We start from the raw sequence: 15307 nt of genomic DNA on the forward strand, positions 1-15307 counted from the left end.
CTCTGAAAGCCAGGATTTGGGTGTGCCAAGAAATCAACAACTTGAAACAATCATTTTCCCAAAACTTAGTGAAAATGTTTTAATGAAAGACAAAAAGGAATGACATTCACAAGTTTTATCTTCCTTTTTTTTTATTATTAAAATACCAAATAAAGCGTTAATTGAAGTGGAAAAACATAATGAGCAAAATTGTCAGGAGTAGAATAACAACCTCAATTACTAACTGAACATATCTAAGGTATTGATTTTCGAGTGGCATACATAATCGAACAATTTAACAGAGTATCTTGCATTTATAAATTATACTAGCAACATGTTTACTGATCGAATTACGCTTAAAGTACTCACATTTTTTAAGAGCATGTAAAAGAAATTGAAATAAAACTCTTATAATTTCTTTGTTCAAGATATTTATTCATTGCAAAACATTGGGTTGGATCATTATCCAATTTAACGGGCCGGGCTTTTACTCCTGAACAGAAACAATAGTTTTTCTTCAACATAAAGTACAAACGATACACTGTCTGCTCGTGGGTCGTAACCCGTCCTTAAGCCAAATTCGGGTCAAACAAGAAGATTCATTGTTGTTTGGTTTGGGGAAAAGATCTTCAGGAAGCGGCTGTTTAAGTAAAAACTAGTTTCTTGTTCCACTTCACTTCTCTAGAGAGATGCACTTAACCCTTATCGACTCCGAAGCCCACCGCCGCCCGTAGCCCTATACTGCGAGATAAGGTCATCTTAAATTCCTTAGTCCATTTCAATAAAAGCCAAAAAACACGCTTTGTTTCAGTTTTTGGTTTAAATCTGGTTCAGACAGGTAAGGTTAGATAAAAATGGCACACACGTGCCTTTCCACATTGGCGTCGTCTTTTGGGTTGAGTTCTCTACTCTTCTTTCCAAACGATTCTCATAAGTCATCTTTTCCTTTCCATCCCCTTCATCCCAGGTATTTCTCTTTTTTTTCATTCCCTTGCTTTCTTATCCAAACTAGGAAACTGTTATAAAATTTAAATTTCAAGTCTTTCTGAATTAATGTTTAATTCGTCAATCTGGAATCTAGGAGGTAGAGTTATCGTTTTTCTAACCTTAATTAAAACCCATGTTTTGTTTTATTGTTGGTTTCTTCATTGAGGGTGGAAGATGGGTTTTTTTTCCTGTTCCTTTTACTTTTCACCTAATTGGCTAAGTTTGAAAGTAATTTTTTTTTTTTTTAATTTTCAGGAAATTGAAGAAGCTAGTTAGTAATCAAAATAATGTGATGAGTTCTCTGCCAAAGGCTGTTTACACTGGAGAGTTTTGGGCTGCAGAGACAAGCTCTCGACAAGGAATCTGGTCAATAAGGTAAAAGCTCGTATGAAACTACATCCCTATATTGTTCACCCTTTTTTTTTAAATAAAAAATGTGATAAAAGATTAGAGATTTTATTTTATAACTGTGCAGGGATGATTTGCAAGTTCCATCATCACCTCACCTCCCTGTATATGCTCAAGGGCAGGGGCCACCGCCAATGGTGCAAGAGCGATTTCAGAGTGTTGTTGGCCAACTTTTTCAAAATGTATGGATTGGTTTGCTTGTGAATTTTGGTTTCACAAGACTTTGGTTTCATTCTTATCAGTTCTTATATTGGTTGTTTCTTTTGATTCTTAGAGAATAATTCGCTGTAGTGGAGCTGTTGATGATGATATGGCCAACATTATTGTAGCTCAACTTCTCTATCTTGATGCTGTTGATCCTCAGAAGGTCTGTTTGGTTCCATGCTTTTTCTCTCTCAATAGCAAACAGCTTGGTTTTTTTCCTTAAAGAAATGAGGAACCTGAAATGCCATTATGAATGTTATTTACTACTTCTGCATTTTTTGATCTTGTCAACAGGACATTGTTATGTATGTTAATTCCCCTGGAGGGTCAGTTACAGCTGGTAATTTGTCTATCTAATGAGAATCATGTATTTATACTTGCCCTGGTTTATTTCAAATAGCAAGAGGAACAATTTTTTATTGACTTGCATAACTTGTATGGTTTTGAATTTTCTTAGGTATGGCCATATTTGACATTATGAGGCATATCCGGCCTGATGTCTCAACTGTGTGTCTCGGACTTGCAGCTAGGTATAAATTCATTGATGTAATTGTTTATGTTTATAATGCAATTATATTTTTAAATCTCAATATGGAACATTGGATAGGATAGCCTACAAACCCAATATGTGCGTTTAAAATTGCAACTTTTAGATGACTTTTCTAGTGATTTATACCACTGGAGAATTAATTGCCTAATTACTTATCCTTGTTTTCTTTGGTAAGAACTGAGGATCTATAATTTGGATTCAGCTAGTTATAAGATTAGTTACAAAGCCAAGGCTGGTACCTTTATTAAGCTGTGGATTGAAATTCCACCACAAAGCTGGTGCTTGATTCTGTGAAATGTTTAAAGCATTTTTATTTAATATTGAAATTATTTTCCTTTCTGTGGTGGAATTGTGTGGCTGTAATTATTGATTACTTTCTAACAATTTGAGTTATAGCTTGACATTTGTTAATTAATATTTTTAGTGCGAAAGGCTAATGATTGATTTTTGGAAATTGCTAGCTTTTTTATGTGAAATGCATTTCTAAATAAAGATGTCTGTGGATGTCCCTGAGAATAAGGGTTTCTATGTGCATGTGGATGCAATTGTTTGCTATTAGTAATGGATATATTTTGTTTTGTTTTTCCATGAACAGCATGGGAGCTTTTCTGCTTAGTGCGGGAACCAAAGGTATTTGTACCATTCATATAGCTCTGTTGTTTGGTGTAGTTTCGCCTGGTCTACTAAATGTGCTTATCCTTTTGTTTTCTTCAAAACTCTAGGAAAACGATACAGTTTACCTAATTCAAGGATAATGATACATAAGCCTCATGGGGGACTTCAAGGAACTCCAATTGATCTTACCATTCAGGTATGTATGTTGTTTAAATGTTGTACTTCTGCAGTGTTGTACCTCTGGTCCCTTACCCTCTGTATAAATCAGATACTATCAGTTTAGCTTGATGTTTATGATGCAAGACAGCCGAGCACTTGTTAACATGTCTCTTTGTGAAGGTTTTCCTTTTCCTGGTGGATTTTTTTTTTTTGGGGGGGGGAGGGGTGGGAGGCTTATTAAACTTTTTTATTAAAGATAGACCAATTTAAAATAATAATAATAATAAAAAAAGATTAAACAGTGCATCGGTGGGATGCCTATGAATATTCTTGCCAAAAATGAACTGTTCAGATTAAATGCTTATATTGCTTTATTGTGTAGCTTCATTTTTTGTTCTGTTGTTGTATGGTACACTAACTATTAAACATGATTCTCAGACAAATGAATTGCTGCATCATAAGGCAAACTTAAACGGGCATCTTGCTTACCACACTGGCCAAACTTTAGAGCGGATTAACGAGGACACCGAGTATGATTTTTTCATGAGTTCGAAAGAGGCAAAGGAATATGGACTAATTGATGGTGTCCTCACGAATCCTCTCAAAGCTCTTCAGCCACTAGCTCCTATAGCTGATAGTAATGAATAACCTGATCATGTGTGATGTTCCTTTAGGTATTTTTTCTATCAATGACATGGCTATATTGTCTCTTTGATACTGAATAATTATGATATGAATTTTGATATTAATTATACAACAATATTTAAAAAATTGGTGTAGCCTTTAGGGAATATGATTTTTTTTTTTTTGCAGATATTGAGATTTTAAGTTTAGATTTATTAGATATCATCTTTTAAATGTGATTACATAAACTAACTGAGTCAAACACCATATGCAAAGCTTTTGCAACTTTGTTACTTCATATAAATGTTTCTCTGGTGACCTCTTAAGCAGTAATGTAATAGATGTTTGGATTTCATGAACTTTCTATTCGATGAAATCACTAAATCACTAAAGAATTTAGCGCATGGATTTTTTTGGTCATAAATTACTTACTAAATTTTGCGGAAGAATCATTTCAGATTACACTTCATGTGAATCAGACCATTCAATGGCGAAAATTTGTCTTCAAGTGCCGAACATTTTAAACTAGACTTGTGATTATCTGAACAGTGGAGGTTAGCGTAGAAATTACTATTTGAAATAAAAGTTTATATAAATACAAATCAAATGATAAATATTTATTTAAATAAAATTAAATAGTTAAGTTTTTTTTTATATTTTAGTTTTTTTTTAATAAAAGATTAAAAGCATATGCATATTGGAAAGAAAATTCACAGTCAAAACCAAAATGTGGGTAGGGCGAAGAACCAACAATATTTCCTGTTACTTTTTTACACAGCCGTCTGCATTTGTAAAGTAGATCTTTTACTGCAAGAAAATGATGCCTCAACAGGCTAGTCAACAAAGAACCACGAAACACGTTTGAAAATGTTGAAAGTTTGATTCGAGAAGACAATTCATGCCGTAGCTTCTATATATAGCCTGCAATTAAGCATTGAACTGCCTTCAACAGTCGAGGCAAAATATTTGATTTAATCCAATATTGCTGTTGAGCTTAAAATGCCAACTGAATCATGATATGTATCTTTCCCAACCAATATTGCTTCTTGTTTTATTTTTAAAGCTTTCCAATACTAATTCAATGTTAAAAACAATTTAAATTTTATTTGATTGATATTTTATTATTTTTAGTTTTTATTTTTTTTGTTAAAAATACAAACGAAATAGAATGTTTTAATTAATAATAATTCTTCTTTAAGACTTTTGGTTTCTTTTTTTTTATTAAAAAGAGTTCTAAAAGTATAAGTCCAAGGTTGGTCCATCCATTGTGCCTAATGCTTATGCAAGTGTCACGAATCTAATCGTGAGATTAATGAGATCAGAGTAAACAATACCTCACAAAAGTGTGAATCATAGTAGGTAGGTTGATCTGAAATATCGGATGAGTGCATGCCTGAGTCTTAGAGCTACGCGGGTCCACACCAAGCGCCTCCATAGAGGTAGGTAGGGTGGCTAACTTCCTTGACGAGGATGTCACGAGGTTGGGTTGGAAAAAATGTCACGGACCTAAGAAGGAGGCGCTGATCTGAGATGTCGGATGAGTGTATGCTCGGATCTTGGAGTCGCACTGGTTGGAGCTTAAGTCTTGACAATGACAAGTGGTATCAGAGTGAGCCCTAAACCTTTCGATTCACGTCAAGCACTTCGAAGGAGGTAAGCAGGATGGCCAACCTCCATGACGAAGGCGTCATGAAATTGAGTGGCAAAGAATATCACAGACCTAAAGAAGAGTCTTGAATTCTACATCAGATATAAAAAAGAGGGTAACTTAGGTATAAAATGGTTCACACCACCTCTTCCTTAGATGAGTGTATGCCCGAGTCTTGGAATCGTCGGGTCAGAGCTTAAGTCTTGGCTCGTGACAAGTGGTATCAGAGCAAGCCCTAAACCTTTCGATCCACGTCAAGCATCTCGAAGGAGGTAGGTAAGATGACCAACCTCCGTAACGAAGGCGTCACGAAGTTGAGTGAGAGAAAATGTCACGGACTTAAAAAAAAGTATTGAATCCTACATCTAACATAAAAAAAAAGAAACTGAAATATAAAATAGTTCACACTACCTCTTCCTTGTGAGGTATCTTTTGTAAGACAAAATCGTGAGGTCAAAATGGCATATTATCTCACAAAAATATAAACCATGACAAGTAAACTGATCTGTGGTATCAGAGTGAGCCCTAAACCTTTTGATTCAAGCGCTTCGAAGGAGGTAAGCGGGATGACCAACCTCCATGACGAGGGCGTCATGAAATTGAGTGGCAGAGAATATCACAGACCTAAAGAAGAGTCTTGAATTTTACATCGAACATAAAAAAAAGGGTAACTGAGGTATAAAATAGTTCACACCACCTCTTCTTTGGATGAGTGTATGCCTGGGTCTTAGAGTCGTCGGGTCAGAGCTTAAGTCTTGGCTCGTGACAAGTGGTATCAAAGCAAGTCCTAAACCTTTCGATCCACGTCAAGCATCTCGAAGGAGGTAGGTAGGATGACCAACCTCCGTAATGAAGGCATCACGAGGTTGAGTGAGAGAAAATGTCACGGACTTAAAGAAGAGTATTGAATCCTACATCGAACATAAAAAAAGGGAACTGAAGTATAAAATAGTTCACACTACCTCTTTCTTGTGAGGTATCTTTTGTAAGACAAAATCGTGAGACCAAAAGGGCATAATATCTCACAAAAATATAAACCATGATAAGTAAATTGATCTGAGATATCGAATGAGTGCATGCCCAGATCCTAGAACCGCGCGAATCGAAGCTTATGTTTCAGCCTGTAACACAAAAACTAAGATTTGTAACATTAATATGTAGTATATTAATAAAGAGTGTAACTTATATTATGATAATCTTAAAAAACGAGTTTTTAGCCGCTCACTATAATAAAATCATCTAATAATTTTTTTAAAAAAGATTCAAGTATTATTATACACTCACCCATGGCAAATCAAACCTCGTTGATACAAAATTAATTTATTCTAAAAAAGAATTAAAAATAAATTATATAAATAAATAATAATAAAAGAATTTATCAAACAAATTGACAGTAAAATATTTTAACTCTACAAATAAGATTAAAATAATAACACATATATCCTAATGTATACTTTAAAAAATTAAAAAAAATTTAATTTTAAAATAATATATATTATCATTTTAATCTCACTTACAAAATTAAAATATTTTAAATGCATAAAATAGTTTTTCTAATAATAATAAACAAAAACTCCCACATTGATTGAGCTTGAGGGGTCTATCAATTTTCTTACCAGCAAGTTTGTTAATAAAACTATATATATACATATATATATATGATACATTTATTTGTCTCAAAATGTAAGCACCCAAATACGATCATTGGAGCCATATATGGCAACCTCGAAGTAAATTATAGCATATATAGTAAAAAAATAATGTCAATGAATGGTTGGAAGAATATTGTTTGGTAGATGTCATGGGAACGACTACATCAAACAACTTTCAAAGGTGAATTTACATGTCAACACATCACTAGCCATACCTTATTACTCACAGTTATCGTTGAAGGCAGAAAATTGAAGAATTATATTTACCAGTATATGTTGGATTAATTGAAGAATGATGAGTTTTGAAAGCCATTCGCTGAATTTTTTTTTTCTCTAAAAACCTTGACTTTTGGGAATTGATAGATATAGCCATCAAATATATCAATATATATATAGAAAATCATTCTTTTTTCTTCTTTTGTTAATTTTATATTTGGCTGGTTTCTTTTACCTTGTTTTCTTTTTTTTTTTTCCTTCATATTCATACATATATGAGAGAAATGTTTAAAATTGATAAAAAAAATTGAAATGAAAGGTTCATTTAGATGAACGATGAAATTGATTTCAGTAAATTTAAAAATAATAATGAAGATGAAATTAATTATTATAACAATAAAATTAAAATTAATGATAAAATATGTGTTTGGATAACAAAACAGCGGTGATAATTAAGTGATAATGAAAATGATCATTAAAGATTTACTCTAAAAAAATTGATAAATTATTTATTTATATTTTAATATTATTTATAATATTTAAAATTTTAAAAATTTTATTTAATCAAAATATTAATGTATTTTATTTTTTATTATTAAATTAATAAAATTATTTTAAATTAAATAAATGAAAAAACAAAAAAGTTAAAAGTTAAAATGGTGGGTATATTTTTATCAAGTCACCACAGCTTTAAAGGTAAAAAGGAAAAATAAAATAAAATAACAGGGGCAAAATTGGAAGAAAGCTTCATTGGGGGAAAGTGATTTTTTACTGGAGCACTTGTCTCCGGTGGAGAACTGGAGGTCACCAAAACTCATTGGTATTATCTAAACACCAAAATAACACGATTTAAACCAAAAAGTGATGCAAATCGCACCTCACCACGGCTCCAATAGAATTCAATGGAGCCTGAGCGTTTAAATTTATTTTTTGAACTGTCATTGTTCATGATTTGATCTTTCTTGCCGTTGAAGAATGGATAAATTTTCTTCTTCACCTTGTGCTAGAACTCCACACCACACATCCGTGCCTTTATGGTTTAATTACATTTTAACGACATTAAGGTCCCCAATCGCCATCGCTTACTTCAGAGTTTGATATTTGGGGCCATAACTTACAATTTCTATATTGATGTCACATATTCCAAGCTAACCAACATTGCCTCCGATGGTAGAGATGTAGCAATCAATTTAGGTAAACACAAGTGCTTAAGTAATCTTACAAGCTTTTAAACTGATAAGAATAATATACAAGTACTTAATTTCAGTAATTACAATTCAAATACGAATAACGTCAAATATATATATGAAAAAATTATCTTACAAGCTTTGCCCTCTATGTGAAGTATTGAGTCGCGGACGCACCTTAGTTACACTTGAGTTGACTTGGCTCTTTCCATTTGTTTATTCTATATCCAAAACTCAATATGCAAACAAATCCGTAAAGGTTCAAGTAACAGGTAACAGCAAATATTAAATAATACTAGTAATTACTAATTGTAATGGCTTCAACAAGTTGGATGGGTTTATGTATTGTAGTAGCGTTTTCCATGGGCGGATTAGATCTACACGACTGATTAATACATACCAAAAATATGCAATATTCTACTATCAATATATATATATATATATATATATATGTACACAATATTCCCTGATTAAAAAAAAATGCATGAAGGCCTGGAATAAGATACGATGTCTTTGTGTCAACTAATTCAAACTATGGACGTGGCAACCACTCTAATCTTCTTTCCTTCGGATCTACAAATTAATCCAGTCATGAAATAAATGGATCTATGTTCCTTGTCACACAAACAAGAGAGTTTTTTTAAAAAAAAATAAAAAATTGGCCATTGGGAAAAATGGGTTGGAAGAATTTGTGTCAGAAAGCTAGGAAGCTCCTGACCTCTCCCACCTTGAAAGAATCCTTTCACCTCCTTACAATCACCCTGCTCAGCCTCTTGCTCCCCCTCTCGTTTCTCCTCGTTGCCAGGCTCTCTTGTGTTAATTATTTCTTAACTGCTATTTCAAATCCTTCACAGCCTTCCCCATCTTTTCTCTTTTCTTTCTATTTCTACACCAATCCAGCTTTTCTATATGTTATCGTTTCAGTTGTTAGCATTGCCACTCTTTTCCATGGTTTGACAGGGAAAGTCACCTTTGTAAGTGAGTCAACAGATGCCGTTCATTGGTCCCGTTTGTACGCTGCCTGGATAGTTTTATGCATAATGCAAGTTTCTGTTGGGTTGGGAATTGAAGGAAGCATAGCATCAGGAATTGATGGTGCTGGTTTTGGCGTTGATAGGAATATGTTAAGTAGAGTAATATTCTTCTTGGGTTTGCATGAGATTATGCTTCTTTGGTTTAGAACAGTTGTGAAACCCGTGGTAGATGACACTGTTTTTGGGGTTGCTAGAACAGAGAGGTGGATTCACAGGGCCGCCATTGCCCTGAGCGTTGGTACCTTCTGGTGGTGGAAGCTGAGAGATGAAGTTGAGTCATTGGTGTTTGTGGCAGAAGCTAAGAAGGAGCTGTCAATGAACATTAAAATGGCTGACTTCCTTGGTTGGTGGCTGTATTACCTGACTGTGACAATTGGAATGGTTAGAGTTGTTAAAGCTCTTCTCTGGCTTGGAATTGTCTTTCTTTATAAAAGGGTTAGAAGGAACACGGATGAGACTAGCGAGGAAGATCAAGACAAGGTCTAAACTTGGCCCTTTTTTTTATTATTTCTTTCTTAATTTTCTTTTCTTTCCCCACCAAATATTATTGTTTATTGTTCTTGGTTCAATGACGACAATCTTCCCTCTATTATGAACACCAAAAAAAAAAAAAAAATGACGATCTTGTAATTCGTAATTGCAACATGAACACTTGTAAAACAAAGTATATATGATTTCTTTTTTCCTCAAGAAAAGTTGTTCAAGTATTGTATTAGTATGAAGGTATTATTTCTGTCACTGCCTCTTTAAACCAAGTGATAGCAATAATTATCAGATAAAAGAAAAAAACCCATTTCTCATTAGAAACTGGCAAAATCAAAAGATAAATCAACCAGTAATTATGGGATGAAGGTGCCAAACAGAGGGAAACTTGAGTTCAACATTAAGTTGCGTACAATATTGGGCAGTTTGGTATGATTAAAAAATCTTGAAATTTAAAATAAACAGTTTAATGCCAACGAGAAAAGGGAAAAGAGGACTGACTACCTACGACTTTTCAAGTTAAAAGCGGACACACAGAATTTATGCACTTCTTTTCAAGGCAAGTAGTTTTTCTAGAAGAACAGAGGGTAGAGCTGCTAGAGCACTTCAAATATTTTTCATCAGGTGTCAATGGTCCTTCAGCAAATATTGAACAAGTGAAAAGAGCCAAAGCCATGTGAAACAGTCCAATACTATTGCGTAAAACTACCTAATTTTCGGCCTCTATATTCAAGAATTCTAATTTTAATTACATGTATTTAAAATGTAAGATTCATAATAATTTCACACGGTTGATTGTGAAAACATCAAGAGAATTGACTAACATTAAAATCATAAAACATCAAAATATGAAAAATTATCGTAATTAAATAATTAAAATCATGAAAATCATAGTATATAGTTCATTTATATATTTTCCTAAGAATATAAAATGCAATTAAGTGAATATGCTAGAAAAACCTCCTTTAATCATGCAAACTTACATATGTACGAGGAGGAAAATTATATGCAACTCTTAAACTGCAGCTAATACTAGTATTTGTCTTTTAAACGGTGTCTTTGCATCAATGAATTATTAATTTAATGATATTAAAATTGATTTTAAAATTAAAAATTCAAATTCAAACTTCAATTGTAGTTCAAGAAATTAAAAAAAAATGATGTTGTTGTCCTTTCTCGTAATTATCAAGGATATTGGTATGTCCTTGTCATTTAGCTTTGTTCATTTTATTTAATTGAGCAATGTATAATCTAACAATCTTGCTTTGGTTCCAACTATAACTCATGCAAATCTTACACGTGTATTTTTTTTTACTTCTTTAATAGTAAAAAAATATTTTTATTATTTAAATTAATTCATTTATGCTCTTTTGTTATTTTTCATAAAATTTTATAATGTTTTATATTTTTCAAATAATATGTTAAAAATTTATTAGTTGGGTGCATAAGTTTTGAATAATTAGAAGTGACAAAGAAAAAATAAAAATGATATAATTTATTAATAATAGCCAACTAACTTTCAAAACAAAAATTAATAGATAAAATATATTAATCAACATAATAATAACAAATTATAAAATATATTAATCAACATAATAATAACAAATTAAAAAACATACTAATTTTTTCTCAAATTAAATCTCCACATTTCTTTAATTTGTATTGTCTCAAAATTGTTTTCATTTCCTTTAACACATACAACTCTAAATTTCAAATTTTTTTTTTTACTTTTTAACATTTAAATCTATTGTTTATCAACATTATAAAAAAGTAAAAAAATGATATTAAAATAATTAAATTCAAATTTTCTTAGTCTCCAATCTCTATCTCAAGTTAGATATGAATATTCAATTTGAAATGAAAAGAAAATTAATTGTATAATATTATAAATAATTTTAAAATTTATTTTAATACTTTCATATGATAAATAAATTTATATAATTTAGCATAAAAATTTTTTAAATTTATTTTCAGTGACTTCATATGATAAATACAACCTAACATAAATCATATCCTAAGTTAATAACTACTTTCATTGCTAACTAAATCAAATAGTTTTTATAAAATAGTTTTGATTTTACATAAAAAAAATAAAATTTGTATGTTTTGATAAACCAATTTTAAAATAATAGTTCCATTATTACAAAGCCACCTCAAAATTGGCTTGATCCAAAAAAAAAAAAAAGTTATTTACGTTTTATTTTTTTAAACAATTTGACAACACTAGATTCTATTATCACAAAATTACCCCAAATTTAATTTGATTCCAATAATTAAATTTTTTACGTTTTATAGTTAGAATCATTTTTAGTAACGACAAAACATCAAATGCAAATATTATTACAAAAAAAATTCATGTATGTAATATAATAATTCATAATTTTTTTTTAATTTTTATGATCATAAATGAGAAATAATAACAATATTGCAAATTATTGTTGATTGCAAATAAATTGTTTGAATTATCATTTTGTTTTTTTTCTCAATTAATATAATCTTTTTATTATTTTTTAAAAAAAAATAATAAAAAGATTATATTATTTAGTTTTATTTTTATTAACTAATATTATTTATAACATTATTTAATTTAAAATTATTTTTTATGAATAAAAAAATTGCAGCGAAGCAAGGCTCCATTCCAGTTATTATGCTTTTTATCGTATATAAATAAAAAATAAAAAATCTTTAAAGATTGAAAGTTCATATTTATTCAGCTTATAAGACGCTCTAAAATTTGATGACTAGTTTCAATAATTCTAAGATGGCAAAAGACTTATTTTCTTTCAGTGCTCCATTCAACGTCGGTGAAATTCAAGAAAGTTACAATCTTCAAGATTACGAGGAAGAAATTTCTCTGATAAAAGGTAAGGACCATTTGTTTGGAATCCAAAAAATTAGAGAGGATTCAGACAATTATCCTTTCTTTCCTGACAATGGTCTCTATCCTCAGGATCAAGGAGAAAAACAGCAGCACCTGGGACAAGAAACCAAGTTAGATTATTTGGATTTCATGTCTGTTTTCTCAACAAATGTGGCATTCCAGGAATTTTTAAGGCCAGAAACTAAACGAGATAAGAGTCAAGAATTAGTCAAACCCATTAAGGAGGGGCCGTCTTCATTTCAGTTGTCATCTCTGGAGCTCCTTAGCAATTATGGAAACGGATTCAAGAAATTGAAATTGAGCAAATCCAGCAGCCCTGGTGATGAAACTAATGAATGTGGCAGCGAGAAGCTTTCAACAGAGGAAATCATGAGGGTAGCTGGAGCAAGATATGTACAATTTTCTGACCTGAGGTACGATTATTTTTCCATGGTTATGCATCCATTTGGTCATGCTCTCTCCGGTTTGTCCGTCGACGAGACAAAAGATGTGGAGCTTGTGCATCTACTTCTGAAAGCGGCAGAGAAATTGGGCTCTGAACAATTTGAACCTGCTAACAGATTGCTTTCTTGTTGTGAATGGATTGCATCCGAGAGAGCCAATCCTGTCCAGAGAATCGTCTACTATTTTGCTGAAGCTCTTAGAGAGAGGATTGATAAAGGAACAGGAAGGATCATAGCAAAGGAATTGGAGACAAAAGTGAAGAATGAAATTGATCACGGGTTAAGTACTAGCGTTACATCAGTCTCAAGTCACCAGTAAATTCCATTTCTCCAAGTAATGCAGTTCACTGGAATACAAGCCATTATGGAGAACGTTGCGTCTGCTAGTAAGATCCATATAATCGATCTTCAAATCAGGAATGGAGTTCAATGGACGGGCTAGATGCAAGCTCTGGCAGAACCTGAACAGCTCCGCGTTGAGCTTCTCAAGATAACAGCGATAGGACTAGTAGGCAATCAGAAGATAGAGGAGCCTGGAGAGAGGTTGGAAAATTTTGCTGCATCATTAAATTTACCCTTTTCATTTAATGTAGTTTATGTTGAAGACTTGAAAGATATCAAGGAAGAATTATTCAAAATTAGAAGTGATGAATCTTTGGCCGTTTACTGTCCATTGGTGCTTAGAACAATGGTTTCAAGGCCTAGTTGCTTGGAAAATTTAATGCGATTGATAAAAAAACTGAACCCTGCTATAATAGTGGTCATTGAAGTCGAAGCGAACCATAATTCTCCCTCGTCTATGAGTCGGTTCATTGAAGCGCTGTTCTTTTACAGCGCCTATTTTGATTGCCTTGACACTTGCCTGGGACAGGATATTAAGAACGAGAATTGAATCTGTGTTTTCTAATGGGATCCGAAACATTGTGGCGATGGAAGGCAACGAGAGGATGGTTAGAAGTGCGAAGATGGAGGTGTGGTCGGCATTCTTTGCAAGGTTTAGAATGGTGGAATTGGAGTTCAGCGACTTATCCTTGTACCAAGCTAATTTGGTAATCAAACAGTTTCCTTGTGCTAGTTCTTGCACACTTGACAGGGTTGGGAAGAGTGTGATAGTTGGATGGAAGGGAACTCCAGTTCATTCTGTTTCCGCCTGGAAGTTTTCTGGAAACAAAGGAAGGATATTGGGAAACTATAGGTTCTGAATCTGAAATTATTTAGTTTTTACGTTGTGCCTTCCTTAATTTCCAGGTTTTCATATATATATATATATATATATATATATATATAGAGAGAGAGAGAGAGAGAGAGAGAGAGAGTTTGAAAAAAAACTATAGACATTAAAAAAAATTATAGACATTAGTATATTGAAAGTGTTTTTTTTTTTTGCCAACAATAAAATGATTTTAGAATATGTTCGGTATATAAGATTATAATAGGATATGATATAAAAATATGATAAAATGATTTATGATTAGTATTAGATTAAATAATATTATATTATCTTATGTTTGGTATATGTAAGGATTATAATAATCATTTTATAGCAAGTAGATAATTAATTTTTTTTACAATTCTATCTTTTTTTTAAATACAAACTAAACATAATATAAGATAATTATTTTTTTATTTTATCAATAATTTTATACATCAAATATGGCCTTAACTTATACATTAAAATCAAGCTTGGTGAATAAAATAATAAATAAGATAGGATGATAGTCGTCATATATTATATTTGGTTTATAACTAAAGAAAGTAATATAGTTATAAGAAAGATTAATTATCTTCTTTATATAAAATGATTCAATTCTCTCAAAAAGGAGAATATTATATTTAATTCATAAGATTAAACTTATATATCTTATTATACTTTTAAAAATTATATAAAAAATTTAAATTATATAAGTTTTGAAGAATGATAATTTTGATTAATAAATAAATTATTTTATCCTAATCCTTACACACATCAAATATAAGATAAAATAATATTATTTAATTTAATCTTATTCATATTATTATTTTATTATAATTTTATATATCAAACACATTCTATCCTCACCAAACTAATTTAAAAAATTGCTGTTATAAAAAGTTATTAATAGTTTCTTTCGGGCCTTCTCTGAAAACCCGTTGGGCAAGTCTCACAATCATCGGTAACAAGCAAAAGAAAGCACATCAAGCCCGTTGGAATTCCTTGGGCCCATGTTTATGGTATGAAAAAAGGGAAAGGAATATAG

The 15307-nt window shown here is 31.6% G+C and overlaps 2 protein-coding genes and 1 pseudogene across 4 annotated transcripts; all 3 read left to right on the plus strand.

Annotated features, from left to right (window-relative positions):
- The first annotated feature begins 528 nt into the window (after positions 1-528).
- LOC111304997 (ATP-dependent Clp protease proteolytic subunit 5, chloroplastic-like) lies at positions 529-3627 on the plus strand. 3 transcript variants are annotated; one of them, XM_022902131.2, is made up of 10 exons: positions 529-732; positions 814-946; positions 1222-1341; positions 1442-1556; positions 1649-1741; positions 1873-1918; positions 2036-2108; positions 2724-2758; positions 2851-2939; positions 3341-3627. In XM_022902131.2, the coding sequence occupies exons 2-10, from the start codon at positions 834-836 to the stop codon at positions 3548-3550; spliced, it is 894 nt and encodes a 297-aa protein (XP_022757866.2). In that variant the 5' UTR covers positions 529-732; positions 814-833; the 3' UTR covers positions 3551-3627. The 3 variants fall into 3 exon arrangements, with proteins under 3 accessions (XP_022757866.2, XP_089606101.1, XP_022757867.2); XM_089749975.1 differs by lacking the exon at positions 814-946; XM_022902132.2 differs by lacking the exons at positions 529-732; positions 814-946 and adding an exon at positions 969-1063.
- Positions 3628-8249: 4622 nt separating this feature from the next.
- On the plus strand, positions 8250-9908 carry LOC149512786 (uncharacterized). The gene has a single exon (XM_089750577.1). It carries the CDS (start codon positions 8904-8906, stop codon positions 9747-9749), a length of 846 nt encoding a protein of 281 aa, XP_089606703.1. The 5' UTR covers positions 8250-8903; the 3' UTR covers positions 9750-9908.
- Positions 9909-12483: 2575 nt separating this feature from the next.
- On the plus strand, positions 12484-14272 carry LOC111306031 (DELLA protein RGL1-like; annotated as a pseudogene).
- Positions 14273-15307: the final 1035 nt, after the last annotated feature.

The sequence above is a fragment of the Durio zibethinus genome, chromosome 21, assembly GCF_047325235.1.
Source record: "Durio zibethinus cultivar Kanyao isolate XHJ-2024 chromosome 21, ASM4732523v1, whole genome shotgun sequence".
NCBI lineage: Eukaryota > Viridiplantae > Streptophyta > Magnoliopsida > Malvales > Malvaceae > Durio > Durio zibethinus.